This window comes from Cheilinus undulatus, linkage group 21 (genome assembly GCF_018320785.1).
Source record: "Cheilinus undulatus linkage group 21, ASM1832078v1, whole genome shotgun sequence".
Lineage (NCBI taxonomy): Eukaryota > Metazoa > Chordata > Actinopteri > Labriformes > Labridae > Cheilinus > Cheilinus undulatus.
In genome coordinates this window covers 34,164,842-34,188,320 of record NC_054885.1, presented here as the reverse complement: position 1 = coordinate 34,188,320, position 23,479 = coordinate 34,164,842, and the positions used below count along the sequence as shown (strand labels likewise).

The 23,479-nt window shown below is 41.7% G+C and overlaps 1 protein-coding gene across 1 annotated transcript; it reads right to left on the bottom strand.

Annotated features, from left to right (window-relative positions):
- Nucleotides 1–2,423: 2,423 nt before the first annotated feature.
- Nucleotides 2,424–18,333, bottom strand: cbx4 (chromobox homolog 4 (Pc class homolog, Drosophila)). The gene is made up of 5 exons (XM_041816905.1): nucleotides 17,976–18,333; nucleotides 17,853–17,896; nucleotides 17,221–17,286; nucleotides 8,799–8,865; nucleotides 2,424–3,903 (listed from the first exon to the last, which is right to left on the bottom strand). Exons 1-5 carry the CDS (start codon nucleotides 18,042–18,044, stop codon nucleotides 2,500–2,502), a joined length of 1,650 nt encoding a protein of 549 aa, XP_041672839.1. The 5' UTR covers nucleotides 18,045–18,333; the 3' UTR covers nucleotides 2,424–2,499.
- Between the last annotated feature and the right edge of the window lie 5,146 nt (nucleotides 18,334–23,479).

The window sequence follows — 23,479 nt, the reverse complement described above, 5'->3', positions numbered from 1 at the left end:
CAGAATAATATGAGCGCTTACATGTCAAACTCAGCTGCACAATAATGTATCATGGATCTTGAATCCAGACAGCCTACAAGCAGGGTGAAAACAAAATAACAATAGTGGTATCAACAGTCTAGACATTGTAAAGTTATACTTAAATAGCTGCAAATTAATTAAAGTATGTATAGTTTTTGCAAAATTCTGTAAGCAAATTGTTCTCAAGGTGTGGGTAGGAGAGCCTTATGCATGTGTGCATGGGAATCACTAATATGACACTAAAAACATAAAATATGGATTATTGTTTTGGACAAATCGGGCTAAGGTGAGCTGTGCAGCCATTAAGAAGACATACAGTATGCTTTACACTATCACAGGTCCTAGTTGCATCGTTCTTTATATCCCTGGTGTCAGGCCATAATATGGGGCACCCTCTACATTTGTCTCCATGATGTTTTATACAAAATTTGAACAAACAAATAGCACCTAAAAAGACACTGACTGTTACCGTTCAGAGTTAAATTGTTTCCCCCTCTTCCTTGAAAAGTGGTGATTTTAGAAACAAAAACCATATGTAAATTTAAATGGTTGAGGTCCATGCAGGAGAGGGTAAACTCCTACTTTATACACTCTTCATTGGGTGCTCTTTACTTAGACGTTGGTTTACTCTATGAAGACTACAAATAAGTGGGTATACTCTGTATAACCGCATGTACCCTGCACTACACCACTGGGCTGGACCAGTTGAGAACAACTGGTATAAACCGTCTAATTGTCATGCTAGCTTTGTGCTAGTTTATTTAGCATAGCTTAGAATGGAAGTACTGCAGACAGAAAGAGTGTTTGTATGGAGCAGTATGCAACATGTACTTTATGTTGTAGTGGGGAGTTTGCAATTAATAAATGAGCATATAAGTGGTACATATGTGTTATGGATGTGCATTTAAAAGAAAATTATATTTTGAAAGTCTTTAGCAATTAGTCAAAGAAAAGAGAGGGCTCTAAGAGATGGACTGGGATGTAAATTTAACTTTGTTAGCTTGATGCTAACATAACATGGAAATTGCCATTAACTGACTAGCAGATTTAGCATTGCTAAACTCTAGTTTTAGCTTAAGAAACAATCTATTTCCATTGACGATGCCTAGTCATAAGGATTGTTTAGCAGATCATTTATGTCTAGTAAGATAGCTCAGTGCTTAAGTTGAGAGACTGAGCTTCTAAGTGACTCAGTCGTGTCACCAGATATTACTGCTTTCTTCTTCTGTTATTTAATGGTGGTTGGCTAACAGCTTTCAGATGCACTGCAGTTGGCTTCTACTAGTAGTACCATACCACAAGCATGGGCTTCTAAAAAATAGGGATGCACCAATACCACACAAGCACCCACATTTATTTCTCACAGGTACTGCGAGAACCAAATGTGAAAGTTGGATTTAATTTCATAGAGGTTCTTCTTCCCTTCAGTTTTCCTCTAATCTAATCCTTATTTATGTTAAATATCACCATCTTGCAAATATGCCTTCAACTTCCACTACATAATCACAAAATGGATCTAGTGTCTGCTATGCTTTATGAGCATAAGCACTATCGGCTTACTATCAGTACTGATACCCGATACTGGTATTGGCATCTGTGCATCCCTAAAAAAATGGAGATACAGCTTTGAACTGAGATAATCCAATAAAATCGATTTTTCATAAATGACTGAATGAACAACTGTAAATCAATGCTCGCCCCGAACAGGTGTACGTGGTTTCAGACACAGCCGGTTTCTTTGTATGCTTGTATCATAATCTGTTCTTTTGTCCCTCTAAAAACAAAATTGGCATGCGCTTCAGAAAGCCTCTAACTCAGCCAATGATATCAAGACATCCACCCACCAACCAGTCTTTAACTGTTAGCAGCACAAAGCTTTAGATTCATTAGTTAGCTAGCTATCAAAAACACAACATGTCCTTCTGTCTTCACAAACTCGCCCATTTTTTCAATTTCCTCCCATAAGATGTCCCGTTGCCTGTCCTGATTAACCATCAAGCTTGTCAAAATACGGATGCTAGCCACGCTGTTTCATTTTCATTTTTAAGCATTTTTTCCAACATTAACATCGCTAACCAAAGTATAAAATGTTCTTTAAGTGCTTTCAATTTGATCTTTGATCACCATATAGACAACATCTTCCTCTCTAAGCTCTATCAGGACCAAAATAAGTGATATTATTTGTACAAAATATGTATAAACCTTCATACATCTCAGGTTATAAGTTTGGTACAAATATGAAACAACGGATTATTATGTTTTTAGTGGAATACATCCACTTGAATGCATTCGCTCAAATCCTCGAGGGCACTTTCTTGGCTACAACATCACAGAGGAGTTACAGTATAAAACATTTTAAGAAACATATCGAATTTGAATGATAAATTATAAATTTCCACATATACAAAATTCTGATTTATTTACTTTTTACATATGTACACATCATCCAATTGGTCGCTGGTAGTCCAACTTTACTCCTTAGAAAGAAACGTATTCCTTGAAGGTGACAGTGAGACTGTTTGTTGTGATGTCAGTTATTATGATATTTCCCATGAAAGGAGAGAGTTTTTTAACAGGTGCTTCTTTAGATTTCTCTGTTGGCTTATGAGTTTCTTCCATCACGGGTGGTGCGTTTTCTACAACAGGCTCCGGCTCCGGCTCCGGCTGTACTTCCGGCTCCACCTGCTTCTTAGTTTTTGGGCAGCTGAGATCCATCGGCTCCTCTTGACTGCCAGAGTCCAAAGCGTCGTATGAACACATGCTGCTGTGGCGTGGGACGCTACAGTGGAGGTCCATAGGTGAGTCCTGAGGTGGCGTCACCACAGTGCTGGGAACACTGAAGCTCCTGGACGTCAGGTATGTTTTACAAACGCTCCGATCTTCCGTGGTATCTGATATCTTTCTTTTGCGGTCATTAGGAAAAGAAGGGATCCTGATTTGATCAACAGCTGTTGGGGTGGGGATGTTGGTGTCAACAGTCCAGGATGTTGGAGGTGAGCTTGCGGTCAGCTGAAGGGGTAAATCTTCAGGTAAATCAGCCTGACCACGAGCCACCTCCGTGTTGTATTCCTCTGCTGTGCTCGGAGAGGGTTTAGAGAAATGCCTGTCTTTTGGGGAACATTTAATCGGATGTTCTGCTGCAGGTGGAGAGCTGCCGTTACAGATCTCTTTGGGGATACCGTTCTCCAGGTACTCCGCCATTTTGGTCGTATGTGCTGGATTGTTCTCCGACTGTTTGGTGTTTTGGGATTTCTCCTCACCCGACGATTCCCCGTGTTTACCCTTTGCTCCGTGCACCTTGTTGCTGTCCATGTATTTACTCATGACGATAACGATACGTCCGTTCTTGTTTTTGTTCTTGATTATCTTCATTTTGCTGCTAACAGCACTAGGCAGGGTAGCGTCTTTAGGATTGGGTTTAAGTGCGTGTTCACTTTCGGCCTCTTTCACAGCTGGTTTCCTCACCTCCAGCTCTTTGACTTTGCTCAAGCAGCCAGTGTCTTTGTCCCGGACCCATTTCTGCTGCAGGGCCAGCGGTAGGTTCCAGCCAGGATTTGCAGGTTTGCTGGCAGGTTCCTGGACTTTCACCACCTCTTTAAGCCGAGAAGCCTGAGCGTCGTACATGTTCAGGTCGGGCTCGTAGTGGTGGTGCTTCTTGCTGTTAAGCTGGTAGATGAACTTCTTCTTGCCGTTGTGAAGCTGGTCAGCAGGAACTTCCTGGCTGCTGGGCTGGTACTGGTGGTGCTTCTTGCTGTTCAGCTGGTACTGCTGAGGCTGGGAGCGCTGGACCTGGACGGGATCAAACTTGGGACTACCCTCTTGATCCTGAGATGATTCCTCGAAGCCAGCGGGGATGCTGGACCTTCTGGCAAACGAGGGTACCTTAAGACAAAGATAAGAAGACAGGGTAAAGACTTGATCTTTTTTTGACAAAGAAAGGACTGTCAGTTCAAGAGTTTAGTAAGCCAACAAAAGAAAGTTGAGCATTGTAGGAACTATCTTAAAACTTAAGCAGTAATGGATTCTGCAATTCCATCAATCTGGAGGTTCATAAGAGACATATGACCAGAAGAATCATCAAAAACAAAAGCAACAGAGCTGGACGTATCCTGACAAACTGTCTGCAATGATGTTGTGACACCAGATTTCTAGACTCTGAAATAATACTGGTTAAAATAAAACTATCGATACCTGTTCAGATACCACAGCAAAGTCCTAGACACCCAATATTGGGTATTTTCCTGTTTTCAATTGTTAAAAACTGGCCTTCGCCACAACAGATAATGCTTTTACATGCATATTTGAGTGGTCACAACCCTCTTCTCCCCCTTACACAAACCTCTGATGGCACACTAAACTCGTGTCCTAGTATAAGATTACTTCTTCATAACTGAACCTGTAGTTTTACTTTGAGTTCCTCTTTTGCTGAGGTGTGTCAATCTGCAACTAAAAACGTTTACATGTGGATTAAATAACAACAAAGGATGGCAGAAAGGAAACTGGTACACAAACGGGAGCTAGCTACTATGGCTGAAAATAAAGAGCTATTGATTGAACAGGCTTGTTCATTTATTTGGTTGGTAGTACATCACTGTTTCAATTAAAGCTTATTTTTGACAAAATTAGGATTTTTAAAATATTAAAGAGGCTCAGTTAGCCTCTCAGCTCAGTACAACGCCCTTCTAGACTCTTGTCTCCCTTCATCTAAAAAGACGATGCTAGGAGGTCTGCAGGACTGAGTAATTTGTGATATTAATCGCCTCCACGCCAGGTAAATCAGTTAAACTATGGAAAAATCACTTTTTTGTCAAATGTAGGGATCATATTTAATTTATTGAGAATTTCCTGACAACATTTACAGCACAGAGCTCCATTTAGAGCTCCACAGTGTTATCTGTTCTCTGTTCCTTGTGGTTTTCCCCCACTTCCTGCTCACAAACGTACATTCAGGATCATGGGATTGCAAACAACTTACTAGATAATTTAGACTCACCATTTTTGGGGCTTATTACTTCAAGAGTGGCAGTGAGAGACCTTATATGTCTCTGTTGAAACCAGAATAAAAAGTGTGCTTAAACTGAGGGTTTATGCCTGGTTCATCACACATTGAAAGAGAGAGTACACTACAAGCTGCATTTGCTTGTAATTTTTGAGCTAATTCATTCCTCTCCCACAGTGTTATCTAGCAAAATAGGTGTTGTTGCTTCAAAGCGTTGCTAACTTTGGGTGCTATCATGCAGTAGAAGAACAGATAATGCATTGTTTTAATCTTGCGGTATCAAAAAGTATCAATAATTTCAACAATCTTAATCTAGAGTGGGTATCAAGTTCCAGAAAGACCCGATCCTGCATGTCCTATGATGCAGCCTCTAATAATTATATGTTTTAACTCTGCGAGTCATGTAACAATGCCTTAGACTTTTACAATATTGAGGTAATCCCTTAAGGCTTGGCAAAACTCCCACAGAGCCACATGAGCAATTATATAAGTGTTTGCACAGGCTGGCATTAGAAGTAAGCTTACTAATGTGAGTAAAGAACCACAGCTACAGTACTCAAACCTGCCCATCAAAAGCACAAGTCATTACGTTTTATCTATCCTGAAGCCGATTAGAGAGATAGCATCCAATCAGTGCTCTGCCTGTAACCTCCCTCCCTCCATGTTGTCCCCTCCCCCTCCTCCTGTACAGACCGACCCCGTGGGCCGTCAGGGGGGCACTGCAGCGGAACGCTCAAGACGCTTCGGCTGTGACCTTAGGTCAGAGAAGTGCCACCAGACATGTCACGCTTTATCCCTGATTGCTGGCCACGTGTGACTCCGGCAGAGTGGTATGCCTCTTAAGGAGTGACACTGCATAGCAATCAGCTCAGCCTCTCCCAAAATATATAATCACATTTGGCTTGGAATTGCTCCTGTAAAGGCCTTAGCTGTGATAGTCAGAGGAGGACGGAGAGCTACCGCAACGCTCTGACAGGAAATGATAGAAAACCTCGTCTTTGTGAAGCTGTTTAGCATTAGAAATAATGAACATGCAGATGAAATGAGTGCACTCAAGCAATGCTTACGTAACCTAAGGCAACACCCTGGCTCATGATGAAAGTGGACAGAAATCCAGCTGCAGAAGCCCATCCTGTCTTTGCCTTTTACTGCACATCTCTAAGAGAAATCTATTAATAACCACAAAGATGCTGACAGCTCACAAACACCTGATGGGTCCCTTCCTCTTTTGGTAGCAACACTGGCAGATCAGCCCAGAAAAGAAGGACATTTTCCACAGGAAGCAAAGGCCATTTTTGTTTCTACACACTGATTGTGTATTTTGTGAATGGTGGCAGAAAGTTACAGACCATCTGGACGCCTTCTCATGTTATTTTAATTTTCTGGCAGCAGAAGACGAGCTGTCTTGCAGGGACAAGCTGGCTCTTAGCAATGAGGTGGTGTTTCCTGACCCATACTCAGAGTTGGGGAAGTGGGTCAGCAGTCCAGCTAAATGAGCAAAGTTACAGTGGACAGACATTTCTGTCTCTGCCTCTAATAAAGAAAAACTCTGTGCTACAGTGAGCTACTGCCACCAAAACTAATCCTGCCATTACTACAGGACCAGCATACTGCCAAACCAATGGTATGTGCTTATCAGTGCCATCATAAACATGTCAAAGAAGTACAGACTGATAGAGAACTGCACATGGCTGATTCCTGTTTAATATATAACTATATAGCTCACTACAAGAACTGCTTCTACTGTACAAAGTAATAAATGTCTGCTCCAAAAGGCGCCCTTGAAGACGACATTCACAAGAAATGTATCTCCTTGTGAGTTTTTGCTGTTTTTTTGCATTCCTGTTCTGACATTCAATCTGCTGTTTGCAGCCATGTGACCTTGATGATGCACAAATGTCAGAGGGGGGCAAGAAGTGAAGAGCACCAGTTAGAAATAATTGGGAATGGAGGAAAGAGAGTGCATTAGAGCTTTATGTGAACGCACATGTTGCAGATATCACTAAAAAATGTCGACACACATCAGGTTTGATCACCACACTTTACAAAAAAAAAAAGATTGTTCACACAGTTCTAATTTCCCTGACATGGAGGCAATTGGTATCACATGTCACTGAGTCCTGCAGACTTCCTATAAACATCGAGCCAGATGAAGGGAGATAAGAGTCTTGCAGAGTCTTGAACTGTGCGTAGAGGCTAGATGCACCACTTTAACAGCTTTTCTCCCTCATTTTGCCAAAATATGCCCTCAGAGGTGATGTGGATAAACCTTGTAAGCTAAGAGGCTAATTTATGAATAGCAGGAGCTGGCTCCTGTTTGACAGCCAGATTCCTTTCTTCCAGTTTTATTGTTATCAAACACACATTTAAAACCCTAACTGGAACCAAAGGAAGAGCCATAGAGCCAAAAGACTGGCTCTTTTGACTGCCTTAACGATCTGGGGAGGATTTCCCATCACAGCCACTAAGGCTGAACAGACAATGACTTTGGAAACACAAGGAAGATCAGGGTTTACCTAGCTAACCTAGACCACTTGGTGGGTTAGATGTGAGAGTGTTACCTATGGGCTTTTTAATTCACATCTGCCCCCATTTCTCCACCAGCATTTAAAACTTTTATGCCACTACTTTCAGGATGAAAAAGTAACTTAGGATCCTTTATTGTTTGTTAGTTTATTGTTTTCAAGTTGAACGGATGGCACAGCCGTTAATGGCACAAGACTTTGGCATTTTGATTGTGTTTCTCTATGTAGAAATCAGTTCCTGACCCACATCAGGAGTTTTTGCTTTGAACTACAGAAGAACAATCAGCAAAAATAATCTAATTGCAATTATTTTCCCCCAATACTGTGATTTTATATGGCATTATTTTCAAGGTTCTCCATTTTTTGCATTTTTCAACAAACTCAGTAAATAAAAAAATCTATATTATAACCAGTACAATGTTTGATAGATTAAACTAGGGATGAATTTTTAAAAAAATCTTATTGCATTTATTTTGGCTGATTTTGAAAATTTGAAATAAATTGCTATATTTTTATGTCAGTATTTCATTTTTGTTTGCATAGAATATAGGGCATAAACTCTCTGCTGCAGAAAAGGTATTTTGACTCATTTAAGGTTAAAGAAACATTGCACTCTCTAAATGTATAATTGCAGCAGTACACATTGCAAATGAATCTATTTTTCAGTTAATTGCCCAGCCCTGTGTTGAACTGATGTTGACTGCAAACAACCTATAGCTGGCCATAACCTCCTATGCCCATTTTTCATGATTTTATTTATACTATCTACATAAATCAGTGCTATTGGTCACCCTTTACATCTGTCAGTGAGTTTTATTCATTTTGAACCAATAACGAGTGTAAAAAAGATGCCGACTGTGATCATTCAGTGTTAAATCATTTTAAAAACACTGCCTTTTTCATTCCATGAAAGGTGGTTATTTTGGAGATGGAAGGTCACGGCCCTTTGGCAGCGATATACAAAACTGAGTCATCTGCATAAAGACGAACATTTCGCTTCAAAAGCCGCCCTCAAGAACAGCCTTCACTGAAATTGTGTGACCTTGTGGGTTTTTTTTCTTTACTATTCAGACATCCAGATAGTTTCCTTTATACCAGAGATCTGGTCTGCTACTCTGTGTTTCTCTCCACTTGCCTCCACTGCTTTTTGCTGCTATTATTCACATTAAACTGCTGTAACATAATCATGACATCTACTCTAAGCTGACCTCATCTGTTTGTGATGAACTTTCCAGCATGAAGATGATATTTACCTGCAGCAGAAGATGTTTTGGTTTCGGCCCTCGTTTGCGATATCCCATCAGCTGCTCCTGCCTCTCCCTGTGAGGACAAAACATGATTATTACTTCTCTTTCACTATATTTGCCTTTTGTTGACAACATTTCATCCGACAAACCTTTCTCTGATTCCAATCTTTACTGAGTGAGAAACATCAGGCCTGATAAGTGGAATAAGCCTTAATCTTTCCACCTATTCAAGGTCAAAAGTGGAATTTAGATTTGGAGGACTAATGAATGCCCATGTGTGACCCACTGCAAAGCATTATGGTCCTTATTTGCATAGCTCTCCATGGTAATCGGCCCATTCCATATTCTCATTATCCCAGAGAAATTCAATTAAGGCTACAGCAGGGAGAGTCTCTCCTTGTCTTTCAAACATGCTCACTCCTTCAGCGCGCCCTTCCTCTTCCTACATTCAGTCTCTAATTAGGGTCATGAGGTAAGGATGGTCGGGGATAAGAACAACAATATGGAGTACTTCAGGGAAACATGCTGCAGTTTGCAACTGCCATGCAATTGTGTAAGACATGCTGGAAATGTAGGGTGATAAATATTCAACAAATATGGAAATCTCTGAGCAGATTTGATTGAAGGAGGAGGAGGAAGTAATTAATCAGTTAACTACAGATTTGGCTTCCCATGATCATGAAAACAAATGCAGCGTTAGATTTCTTTTGTCATAGGCTTTGTCATGCGGTAAATGTTTCAGTTTGTTGTGATCTTTTTGGGCCGTGAAGCGATTATTCTAGTTTAGTCATTGTTATTTTATGTATTATTTTGCATTGCATTGTTTTCAATTTAAGCTGGATAAATGCATGCATCCCAGATGTTGTAAAATCAGTGTCTGGTCTGCAACCTGTGGCCGAGAGTCCACATCTGGCCCTCTTCCTCGGTCATTTTGGCCCGCAAGTCAATGTAAAAAATCAAGAAATCATGAACATAAAGAAAACATGACAAAATCTGCCATGAAAACATTAAAAATACCAACATTTTTGTAATTATCTTGGATTTCTTCTATCTGTTAGGCTCTCTCAAGAAATCAGGGATGTAAATGAATGTAATTTTTCCTGATTACATATGTTATATGCATCATTAGATACATTTGTAGAAAAGACTTGTAAGAAAAATATACATATACAGATAAGGACAAAATTACAAGCCCCACCTATGAAAAGGACATTTTGAAGAAGTATTTCCCAAGCTTTGTTATACAGATCAAGAATTTTTGAACACAGCTTTTCCAAACATCCTAGTTTTATTTTGAAAGCTATCATTATTTTACTTTGCACACAGAAACTAAATTAAATCACAAAACCAAAACCTGCCAGGGTCTAAACTATTAGGCCCCTTTATAACTGACCTTTTTGTTGAGCTATAGCACAAATCGTAAATTTCAAACCTTGTAAAATCAATTTTAACTGAGGGATATCTTCATATTTACACTCAGTATAAAAACTCCATCAAGGGTTTGAGCTGTCACTGAGAAAGCATCATGGTAAAAACAAAACAAATCAGTTTAGACCTGAGAAAAAGATTTGTTGATGCTCATAAAATAGGAGCAGTCCAGAACAAGCCTGGAGAAAGATTTCAAAGACCCTGGAAAGAAACTAGTCAGAGGTGTGTCTAAAGACCCCAGAACAACTGCCAAGACACTAGTGAAGGACTTAGACAAGACGATCATAGAGCCCTGCACAGGAATGATAATGATGAGATAAACTCCACTGCTGCAGAAGAGACACTTTCAAGCCACACTGAAGTCTGCTAAGGACAACCTGGAGAAAGATCCTGATACTGGACACGTGTTTTGGTCAGATAAGACCAAACTAGAGCTCTTTGGACATAGAGACGTTGGTGATGTTTGGAGAAAGAAAGAACCCAAAGAACACTATCCCCACAATGAAACGCGGTGGTGGGAGTATTAGGCTGTGGGGATGCTTCAATGCGTCTGGAACTAGGAATCTCATGAAGGTGGAAGGAATCAGGAAGAAAGCAGTCAGCAGCTAAACTGGGTCTGGGTCGTAGCTCTGTCTTCAAACACAACAACGGCCCAGCACATGCGTGGTTCCTAGTGAAGAACTCCCTCCAGATGACCAAAGTGAACATTATTGACTGGCCTGACTGAAGCCCTTTCAAAATCTGTGAGGTGAACTGAAGACCAAGATCCATGCCAGAGGATCATTAAATCTGAAGGAGCTTGAGAGATTGGCCAAAGAAGAATGGGCTGGGATTCCTCCAAAGAGGTGTCTGAGACTAAAACTACAACAAATGTCTGCAGGCTGTTACCAGCAAAAAGGAGACACAACTGACTATTGGCAGCAGGGGGGCTTCTAATTTAGACCTTGGGAGTTTTTGATGTGCAAAGTAAAATAATGTATGCATCCAAAATAAAACTAGGATGTTTGACAAAGCTGTGTTAAAAGTTCCTTGCTCAATTTAACAGTGCTTTGGAAATACTGTTAAAATCATTTTCGTAGGGGGGCTTATAATTCTGTCATCATCTGTACACTAAGCATTAATGATGGCTAAAATAACAAGCTATATGTTGTCCCTTTTGTTGAATTGTAGGGTATTAACACTTTAGAGTCATGCAAATTTGTAAAATCTGGCCCTCTGACATTGAGTATAAAATATATGTGGCCCTTTTAGTTACCAAAGCTGCCCATCTCTGATCTAAACTATCCTGATTATGATATTTGCCCATAGAGGAGAGAAACATGTTACTGCACTTGTGCTGAGCACAGCAGAGGCAGGCAGGGCTATCAGTGAAATATGGCTCCCTGATATAAACCTTGACTCATCATTGGCTCATAAATAACCGGCAGTGGGTGAAGGCCGACTCCATGCAGGCTGCGTTAAACCCCGCCTATTGTTGGCCTCTTGCTTCAGATGTTCAAACTATCAGAGCTGCCAGAAAATCGCCACAATAAACAGTCGACATTTTAATGCTATAATGTGTGCAATTTCAAACAGCGTCCAACGGGGTGACCCCTATTCACAGCAGATTTGGCAATTACAGCCTCCCCTTGTCGGATCCCCTCCCCCATCCTCTGGGAGCAGAGAGGAATCCACACACAGAGCGCAGAGGCAGCACTCCATGACCATCAGCGGAGAGCCAGGCTCGCTCAGACACAGAGTAAGGCGGGCGGGCTGAAGGGGAATATGAGAGCGGTACACTGGAAACGTTGGAGAGCTCTGCGTGTCAATTAGCCTTTTCAGGCATTCCTTTCCCCAGCCACCGTGTCTTTAGCGAGTCTCATGAGCGGACTGATGGCCTACTGAGAGAGCGTATCTCATAAGGCCTCATGGGTCCTGCAAGTGCACACGCCACGGGGCTTAAATGACAGCAGCATTTGTATTCATTAACATCTCAACCTCGGAGACACAAATTTACATGTTACTGATCATTTTGAAGCTTCTTTTGGTTGTACTTCTGACACGCTGTGGGATGATTTATGCAAGTGAGGTGAGATTTGCTGATTTCCAAAGCATTGAAGATGTTAAATATTGACGTTGAGGAGTTCAGGGCTTTGATTTCAAAAAGGAGCTCAAAGTTGTAAATGTTTAACTTGATTTGCATTGTTCCATTTTATTCAATTCTACATGTTTGTTTTTAGGGATGCACAATGATATCAGTATTGGAAATTTTCTTCCAATACTTGCAGCTGAACATAGAACTCTCTCATCTCCTCTCGACTCATCCTCAGGAGACACTTGACACAATTTCTTTACAAAAATGGTGCATACAGTATATTTTAGTGTCAGATCTGGGCAAAAATCTAAAACCCTGCATCCCTGCGTGTTTCCATAGGCATGTAACCTCAACAGCATTGGAAATGAGAAGGAAATCAAATGCAAAACAAAGGCTTTAAATGCATGTGAAATCTCAAAACAGCTTCTATTTGGTTGAGCCAACCACAGCTCGAATAACAGGCAGCTCTCGTAGCGTCTGTGTTAATGAGAATCCCATAAGGCAGCAGCTCAGCCTCCACACAAACCAAAACAATCCCCCCCTTCTAATCAGCACCTGTCCTGCTAAAGCTTCAACGATGGACAGCAGTTTTACAGTTAAATATTTCATCCAAACGTGGAGCCTTTCCCTTCTATTTCTACTACTCCAGCGTTCAGCTTCTGTCCAAACAAGGCAGCCAGTTCAGCTCCCTCTGAGAAAGTGGGTCAAACCATGACATAAGCAAAAACACGGAATCAAATGAGAATTTGCAACAATTTAAAGAGCAACTTTCAGGTTAAATTAAGACCATGAATCCATTTCACTCAGATCAATTCAGCAGAGTTTAGGAATGAATACACTAGGAAGTATTTTTTGTATCTGCATTAAAAATAAACAGCTGGATGTGACATAAGTAAAGGGAGTCCTGCTGATTTAGTTTGACATTAGAACTGAGAGGGGAAATGGCTGGGAATAGAAGACACGTGAACATCAGGGTTGCCCGAGCAAATTCACACAACACTGCACAAAAACACCTGCATTTGAAGGACACTGGGCGCCTAATTTCCAAACCTGTTATGGCCAATGCAAGTCCCTTCTCTCTGCATAAATGCACTATGGCACAGGCCTTAGGCCCTCTTAGCCTGGCCACATAGTAGACGGTTTTAAACTCTACCTTAGGCCTGATTCACCCCTCAAATATAAGGGGATTGGTGTTACAGTGATTGACCCTATATCATATATATCAAATAAGCCTGATATTTGCATTTCCTGGTATGTTTATCTCAGATGGATTACCCTCTAAATACCTCCTCAGCTAGGATTTGCCCTCATTTTCTGTTTGTTGCTGCAACTATAATGCACATCAGGACAGCCAGGTGAGGATTTCAATCATCCTCCATGTTTGTTTTTCTTCTACAGCCACATTTAATCTTGCAGGTTTCTGTGAGATCTTGTTTTTGGGGAATCTTTACTGTGAAATAATCTCTACAGATGTCAAATATTTGATCTGGCAGTCTGGCCGCTTTGGACAGGCATCAGCCTTTAGAAATTAGCATGAGCATGAACAGATATCAGTTCGAGATGTTTATCTGTTGTGTTCTTGTCATTGCTGATGGCATATAGCACATTAAACTGCTGATTTAGAGATTGCTATTGATCAGATGATGGGAACTGCAAGAAAAACCCTGATATGTTTTCATGGTCAAACATGAGAGCAAATGTTGGCATTGTGGGAGTCGAAGGTCACACCTGATAGTGGGGTTGACTCAGTGCGACCGGGGGCTGAAATTGCAACACTAGTTCACTTTCACATTGCACGTGGTCAAATGAACCAAACTGTCTGGATAACGCCAACGGGTTAAAATCACTGCTTGGCGACATCGTCCCAAACAGACAGAAGGGAAGAAAAATGGAGATGATGAAGACAAAAATGGGTCCTCTATTGGCCAGAAAGAAACCAGAAATCCAGCTCCTTCTGCTGGCTTTTTTTTCCACAGAAACAACAGCGCAACACCAAATTTATGCGAGCCGCCCAGCAAGTTGTTCTTTACATGAGATCAATGAATCCGTGCCTGAGAAGAAGACAAGCCAAAATGTGAACATGGAACTGTGACGTGTTTTCATATTTACACAAGATGCCATAAATACCACGCTTTACTTCACTTCCTGTCTTTCACAAGTTTGTCTGCCTTGCTTTCACATCTAAAACGAACTGCACCAGGGTGTCAAAACTATGGCCTGGGGGCCAAATGCAGCTCTGGGTCTAATTTTGATTGGCCCGCTGCAAATTCTAGAAATAAAATGAATTATGGCCAGAGTTTGAACATGACCCTTGTGCTTGACTGTACTGTACTGTTTTTTTGTGACTATTTGCCTTGTTGAGTCAAGCTCTGCCCCAGTTAACACAAGCCCTCATCAGCTGACAACCAGCTGATTTGATCTAAGCACACTATTGGCCAATCGCTCTCATGCTGCCTTATATAAACACTCGGTAGCTCTCTCTGCAAACTGCTCTTGCAACCCTCCTCCACCCCAGCTCCTCCTCAATCAATGTCATACCTCATCTTGTGGATATTAAAGTGGCCCCACAGCCTGATGTATTTCTGTATGTGGCCCTTCGGAAAAGTTTCGACATCCCTCTTTTAAGTGGACCAAACAGCCCCAATGTAAAGTGACCTAACACTAAAGAAGCAATGAAAAAAATCATCAGCATCTGCCCTGATTTTTACAATCTGTGCATCTCTAGGAGACAGTAAAATCCATGTTTGGTAAGGCTAGAACTTTTTGCAAACAGCAATCTTGGATCTTTCAAAGCTTGGATCATCTCATCTTTACAGCAGGTAAAATCAAGTGTGAGCCTGTTGACAGAGTACAAAACAGACCTCTGAGTCAGAAGTGAAGAGTCTCTTTAGTGGTGGACAGGGAAGCATTTTTGTAGCATCACTGAAAATAGACATTTCTTTATAAAATTTAGTCTTTTTGTAAAACCTTTCAAATCAAGGACTGACCAGTTCAGCGGCCAATCAAAGTTGAGTAGGAATGCTGAAAATATTTTATCCTACTTTAAATGTCCTTACATGTATCGTGCATATTTTTAAAGATGAATCAGTTTAACAACACTATCGGCCAGTACTGGCCCTTTAGACAAACATCGGCCATTGGCATGGGCATGAAGAGATGCAGATGTTTATCTGCTGTAGTCTAACAGTTTAATTCTGGCAGATCAAACTGCTGATTTAGCAAAAGTCATTTGCTATTGAGCAATTTGTGAAGTGCTGGACAAACCGTGATCTGTTTTCACGTGTCTCTAACCAAAAAAATAATGAGAGAAACATCAACACCTGCCCTGATTTTTACAATCAGTGCATCTCTAGAGCAGTGGTTTTCAACTTAGGGGTCGGGACTACCCTTGGGGGTTGCGAGACACTAAGAGGGGGGTCTCCATATTCCCTACAAAAACGCTAAGAATATTTTTAAAATTCCACTGTTGCCACTTTTCTACCAATTTGCCAAATTTTAACCAGTTTTCATCATTTTTTCCCTCAAATTTTAACACATTTTTGCCATTTAACACTTAATTTTGCAATTTTAAACCCTTTCCACCACTTTTTACCCTGCCTGTTTTTGCCACTTCTAAACCAATTCTTGCAGCTTAGGCCAAATGTTGCCTCTGTTGACCCATTATTGCCACTTTTAACCCCCTTTTATGCCAATTTTTCCCATTTTAACGACATTTCACTATCTAATATGTCCATTTTTGCCAGTTTGACCAATTTTTGCCAATATCTTTTTCTTTCTCTAGCACTATTTTGCCAGTTTATATCTGTTTTTCTTCCCATTTCACCAGATTTACACCAATTTTTGCCACTTTAAAGCCTTTTCAGACACTTTTTAATTCCCATTTACCACTATTTATGCCTATTTTTGCCACTGTTACCCATTTTTGCCTTTTTTTTTAATTTTTGCCCTTCTTATGTAATTTTTGCCACCTTCTGTACCTTTTAAGATCCAGCATCACCACCTTTTCAACATTTTTTTTGCCATTATTAACCATTTTTTTCAAATTTTAACCCATTTAAAAAAATTTTTTTAAACAAAATAGATAAACATTTTTAGGAGGGCTATATACTACACAAATGATGTTATTTTTTCAGGTTAAATACAAAAGAAGGATATCACAGCTTAACTTTACAATAGACCTCCACGGGACCCCAGTTTTGCTGGACCCCAGGAAGCTCTCCCCTTTATCCCCCTCATGGACAGCCTTGTCTGCACATGACTATTCTTGAATGTGCATGGCTGTGTTCAACCACCCTCAGGTACAGTGGGGGTCCCCGGTCTTTGGCACCTTTATTCTGGGGGTCATGGGCTGAAAAGGTTGAGAACCACTGCTCTAGAGGAGAGGAAACCTGAAGATCTGCAAAGCTAGAATTTTAAGAATAAGGATCACTTTACTTAGAGAGTAAAATTAAGCGTGAGCCTGCTGATGCAATAGGAAGCTGGCCTCTGAGTCCAAACTGAGTCCCTTTGATGGCATAAAATGACATGTCTGTGGAAAAAGGAGCAATTTCCCTCAAAAATTTCCTCTAAATTCAAGTCTTATTTGCTGTAAAATCTTCTAAATCAAAGATTTGCTACTTCAACATGAATCATCAATCAAAGTTTAGCGTTAATATAAACATATTTAACGTACACATATTAACGTAAACATCCTAATATCTCCTAACATGCACTCATGCATATTTCTACATGCCTCTTTAGCATAAGGGTCCCTCACTACATCCCCACACCACAGTCCCTTGGGGGGACAGAGGGAGGGAGGGAGGGAGGAGGGGGATCAGTGGTAGAGTTACTGGAGCGCCCCTCCTCCCATGCCCTTATATGGTCATGGCTGAACTGGAGGCTGCACGCGCGCGGGCCTCGTCCGAAGTCCACATCTCCCCTCACCTGTGTTGAAACGCGACGAGGAGACGCGGGTCAAGGATGTTTTCCTCTGGTTCCCATGTGTTGTATCTGCAGAGAGGAGCAAACAAATGTGTGTCAGGAGCAAATTCAACTCTCAGGCCCTCATCCTCCACATGCACCCACTATCTCACATCTCCTGCATGCACAGGTAGAGCATGCCACAACTTTCACGTCAGTATTTGCTTTGAAAAATGTAGATTTTTCCACCTTTGCAGGAATTCCCCTCCACATAAGAACCAGATATCAGCCACTTTCCAAAAGAGAGAGCATGCATCATACATGTCAAATAAAACCTGGCTGTGTTTGCTCTCCAGCACCAACATACAGTCGGCCATTTTAGCACCACTGTCTCGTAAATTCGCTGGCAGAGCAGAAATAATTAAAACGGGATTACATGGCTGTGCCTTCCCCCTTCCCTCGCATAAATTAGTGAAGGCATCCACGGAAACGCTGAAATACACACCGACCGCGCTCACACACTTCCATAAACACACACCATGCGCGCACACCTTCCACGAACAGCATTTCCAAAAAAAAAAAAAAAAAGAAACCCACTTGATTTCATGCAGAATTGCGCATTTTCATTGCACGCGGACGCTGTTAAACTGACTTACTTTGGAGACCAGCCTCGCCACTTGACCAGGTACTCAATCTTGCCCTGTGATGGTGGAGAAAAAAACTGGTGAGGAACATGTCACACGCGATATTTGCATGCGTTTTCCCTCCCTGACAGTTACCTTGCGGATGCGCTTCTTTTCGATGCCCTCCACCGCAAAGACGTGCTCTCCGGCGGCAGGCAGCTCCATTCTCGCCTGAATCCGATCGCAGGGGGAAGCGGAGTCCGTCAAATGTTCGCTACGCACCCGTCGATGTGCCTTCCGCTCGGTGCGTGCTGTGCGCGCTTGGTAGTTTTCCAGTTGTATCCAAATCCACCAGTATTCCCTCCACCTCTCCTACTCGCGCTCTCTCTCCCTTTCCCTCTCTCTCTTGTGCACACTCCTCGGTCCTGGCTGTGAGCATATAGAGATATTCACAGTAGTGCAGCGGCTCTTTTCGTGCACTAGCTCCAGCTCGGTGCATGACGTCAGGAGAGGAGGGGGGGGGAGGTGGAGACCTTGCACAGAGGTTGGAGTTTATCCCGTGCGTACTGGACTGCGGGAGGGATGTCTTCAAATTCAAATCCAGCCACGATACGTTACTGTAACAGCTCGTACTCACTTTGCAGTGAAATTCGCCTTTGACGCGTGGAAACTCCTCCTCAAACAGGAGGACAAGACTGAGTGGTTGAGCTTTAAATTCAAAATTTGAGGCTGTTAATTCAGAATAAACACCAGGGCTCAACATTGAAGGCAAAAATCAAAATCAGAACCATTTTCATTGATGAGAGCTCCTCATTTTTATATATCACACTTTGCGCGTGGATTTCAACTGATATAGGACAGAAAGACGCATCTGTGTGACAAATTTTGCACCTTTTTTACACTGTTCCAGATAAGATAGAATGATTTGATATGCCTGAGGAGGATTGCCTTTTTGGTTCACCAACAGCCATCATTTTCAGTTTTTAGAGGCTCCCTCTGCTCCTCACTTAAACTCAAAAGAGAGCTGTTTTAGTTGGATTGGCAGAGCACATGTGTTGTGAAGGAAATCCCTAAAAAGTGGGCAGTGAAGCCTTTTTCTGGAAAAAAACATGTAACAAATAGTCTCTGATGTGTTTTTATTCTGAAAGATGTGACCTCTGTTCCAAACTGCCCCAGTTTTCTTAAAAATATTTGAAGACTGTGTGAAATTTAGGTCGTTATGTGTTCTAAGGAGGTGATGGTGGCTCCTGCTGTTGTATAAGAGGCAAAGGCAACACGCCATGTGCCACTGTAACCATTCAGTCCAGATTTTTTATGACTGTTGGGTGCCAAAACTGTCACTGTAACTCGATTAATCGCCCTGCAGTGGGTGCGTAAAATGCAGCCAATGCTGATTTGAATCCAAACTGAAACAAGACAAGCAGCTTTTTCTTCATCAGCCTTTTTAAAATATGCCTCACCACACCTCAGGGATCCGAGGTTAACATATTCAACTCTCACATCAGAAGAAATCAGCCTCACTGAGGAGACTTGTGCCACAAAAACACTCCTCTATAGTTTGAAAGTGACAGCTCTGTGTCACCAGACCTCGTTGATCTCCCTAACTGAGGCTGGCGCACTCATGAAGAACAAGTTCCCCTTTTATTTCCGATCCCCTTAACGCAGCGCAGCTTTGGAGGCTACATGTGTACACTTCCACTTCGATATTCTTGTAACAGCTCCGTGCATATATAGGTCACACACCCTCTCTGATCATGTAATGTCCTCTGGGCTCAACTGCCATTAATTCAGCAGCAGAGCTGTGCTGTGCAGCTCTCAGTCTGTCTACCTGTGGCAACTTTGAAATGGGAAACTCTAGCGCAGCTCTGCGTTTTCTCCCCCAGCCTGTTACTGCTTGTAATGTTGGTTGTCTTCCATGACAATTTAAATCCATAAGCATAAACCACATCCCAAACGAGGGTGTACTCTGTGCTGTAAATGTCACCCACATTAAGTCGAAGGATTTATGGCTGCTTAATTGGAACCATGAGAGAAAACGCGGGTATGCGCTTTAAAATGTGTGGTTTTGTGCGTAAAATGCGATATTTACGCATGATTGTTACCAAATAGGCGCAATTCGTTTCATAATGTCGCATTTTTGGCGCTAGAGAAGAAGTACAAGTTCAAACCGATGCATTTCATGCTCAAAGAATAATTCAGCAGCACAAGGGTTAAAATGAAGCCTCTGAGCTGAGCGGCAGCAGCCAGCCTATTAAATACAGGCACGATATATCTCTGCCCTGCCATATAAGGTAATGGACTAAATGCGACGAAATAACGCATTTTACGCTCAATCATTCCCGAGTTTTTGTCTCGATATTGGAACAGAGAGGGGTCAAGACTCTTTCTACGGCAAACACGCTCGATCAAAGCTCCTATTTGTCGCCCTATTCCTGTTTTTTTCCTGTGCCCTTCAGCCGCGGCCAGGGAGCGCATACGCCCTGCTTCCCTAGCAACAGCATGAAAGGAGAGAGAGAGAGAGAGAGAGAGAGAGAGAGAGCGAGGGGAGAGGAGAGAAATAGAGAGAGAAATTAAGTTTAAGGCAAACAAATGCGCCCTTGACAAAAATGGCACCGATGTGGTGTTGTTTGCGCCGCGTTTATTTGACCTTTGAATGCGCCTTATCCGAACGAAATGTGGCTTCAAAACAGCGCAGGGGTCTGAGGGCATTACAGAGCAAGCTTTGGGGAGTTGAAAGGTATCCACTGTCAGTTCTGTTTACTCACCAGGTACCCAAAATACAAATTATGTGTCACTGAGTGTTTGCACGTCGGGAATGACGCCAGGAGTCTGCGTCAAAGCAGAGATAATCGTTTAGAAAATCCTCTGAGTCAGTCTGACGGCGGAGTCTGATCACAGCTCGATTTATTTCTTCATACCTTCAAAAAAATCAATAAACACCATCAGAGTGGGTTTGAATCAGGAGCACGCAGAGGGAAGCGCTCCTCTTAATTAACAGCTCTCAGGATGCGCATCAGGGAGAAAGATTTGGGGAATTAGAAACCGTTCATTCGTCTCTTAAATTTTCCCCGTCTCTCTGAAATTACTCACGTGTGATCAAAACTCCCCGAAACACCTTTTGAATGACAAGAATCATATCCACGTCAGTTTATTTAAAGCTCCTTTTCCATTGTGCATTTTAGAGGAGTGCTGCTGCAGGTCTGTGCGTAATTGCAGGTGAGATCGTGTCCCTGGCGCCCTCCTTCACCTGCGACTCCTGCTTTTTTTTTGAAGCCACTGACTCTAAAAACCATCCGGTTATTTTCAGCTGAGAGATTTCAGCTGAAGGCAAACACTGATGTGAAACAAAAAGGCTTTAAAATCAAGTTAACGCGCTGTAATGGAGTGCCAAGCTGGATCATTTGGTTGAGAAAATTGTCTAAAAATGTATAAATGCGACATTCCAGGGCGCACAGACGCTTCTAGAGTATTTCCTCTATTTTATGCTGTTTATCTCAGTATAAAAAGCCACTTTAGAAACTCCCAACTCTTCTTTTAAATGTTTCAAACTCTCCCTCTGCTTGGCTCATTTGTTTTAAGGCTCCATTTAGAAACTCACCGACGCTATTTGTCCTTGCTGCGCCCCTCAAGGTCAAACAGGCTGTTTATCTAAAAGTCAGGGTCGGCAGATCTGTTTTTATCTCCTGCTTGAAGGCAAGAATTTATCCGAACAACAAGGCTGCACCAGCTCCACTCAGCAAAGAACAAAACACGTTCTTTAAGATTTTTAGAGCACAAACTTTAACACCTTTCCTCCTTTATTGAGCCCATTTTTGCTTTTTTTTGGACCAAATCATTCTTGGAAATATTGTTAAAGTTTGCAGAAAGTTTTTTTTGGCATTGATTTGAATGATCTGTGCCATGTTTTTCATGAAGACAAAGGCCATCCTGGAGGACCCTCAGCACCCTCTGCATGAAGGGTTTAGACTTTGGCTCACAGGGAGGAGGCTTACCTCTGACAGGAGGGACAAATCTATTAGATATCTAATAGCTCTGATAGGACAAGCTTGTTCAAGCAGCAGCTTGGTTTTTTTCAAGCTTACACGGCTGGCAGAGATATTCTAGACTGTTGAGCTTTGCATCTCACAGCCGTGGAAATGGTGTATTAGATGTATTTATTTATGCATTTGTGCAGTTTTTATGATGTGTGCAGCCTGTGTTTGCTTGTGTTGCAAACCAAATTGCTCCATGAGGAGCAATAAAAATCCTCCTATCCTGTCCTGTCCCGGCGTTTCTCATCTGCTCCACCACCATCGACTCCTCAGTGAGAAACTGCAACCAACATTTCTGACACTTTTCCACCAATCAGATTTATTCCATTAATAACAATACAGTTTGGGCCCTATATGTGCAAAGCTTGACAAAAAAAGCATGTTTTAAAGGAGTTTTATCGGCTTTTTTTGCACTTTTTTCCAGGCACACATTTGCAGTGTCCCTATCCAAAGAATCTGAATGATTTTGTGACTTAAAGGAGGCTTTCTGAAGGACTGGAGTGTGATTTCTGCACAGCTGAAAAGTGGAAAGAAGACGACTGTGGAGTAAATCTGGTAAACACGGCTGTAGATTTGAAGGGCCAGAGTCAGACTCTGGTGGGATGCCAACCATCTTGTGCTAAATGTAATCAAAACACAGGACCTTTGGTCTGTAGGGGATCACACTCCAGTTTTATTGAACATGTTCAGCATTTAAAGCTGTCCTTTAATGCTGCTAGGTCCTTGGTTCCCAAAGGGAGGACACTGCTCTGTTTGCTCTCAAATTTTCATTTGCAAATATCTTTCAAAATTGAGATTAGAAACTTAATGGGTAGTTTTTACATAGATCTGTTGGTAGGTATAAATTTGTAAAGGCCTATTCTTTTGGGATTTAAAGAAAACAATTCAAATTAATATTTAATTTTGCTGGGTCTGGCGCAATGGTATTACCATCGACTGAAACTCTGACTAAAAATATTCAACACTCTTTTTCCATGAGTAAGACTAAGAGTAAGACAAGCCAAAAATAGATATTTGATGACTAAAACGGGCTTAAAAGTGGGTTTAGTTGTCATCATCATTGTTTTGTACATGCATGCATCTTCTCAATACCTTAAATCTTTAGATACTGTGGCTACTGAGTTTCATGACCTATCTTCAGTCCTTAACTCATCATGATCAAGTTGATTGATCTTCTTGGACTACATGTAGGCTAAATCACTGGCATATCCTTATTTATAAGGCTTCACTAAACCTGTTTCTATCCTACTTGTGTGATTTTATTGATGTGAAAAGTTGTGGAAGCTGCAGTCTTCACTCTGTGACTCAGTCACATGATTTACTTTTGCTCTCTGTGCTCAAGGTTCGTCTTGAGATGGGTAAAAAGAGTTTCAGGTATGCTGCTCCTGCAGCCTGGGGTCTTCTGCAGGAAAGTTTATGTCTTGGGGAGCTGGTCTCCTTACATTTTTTTAGGAGTAGATTGAAGGTTTTGGAGGAGAATGCATCAGGTTGTAGATGATTTGACTGATGACTTTCTGATCAGTGACTCAGGATTGGCTGATCTGTGGTGTGTGGTGTTTTTAATGTTGAATGTTTCATGTCATTCTATGAACATGCTGCTTCCTGTCTCGGCCGGGACACTCCTGTAAA

What these genes read in the sequence shown, in the direction of transcription:
- cbx4 (XM_041816905.1), bottom strand. Translation starts at nt 18,044, where the DNA reads ATGGAGCTGCCTGCCGCCGGAGAGCACGTCTTTGCGGTGGAGGGCATC. An exon ending in AAAAGAAGCGCATCCGCAAG is followed by an intron (nt 17,897 to 17,975) that starts GTAACTGTCAGG and finishes CCACCATCACAG; the next exon opens with GGCAAGATTGAGTACCTGGT. An exon ending in CTCGTCGCGTTTCAACACAG is followed by an intron (nt 8,866 to 17,220) that starts GTGAGGGGAGAT and finishes TTGTCCTCACAG; the next exon opens with GGAGAGGCAGGAGCAGCTGA.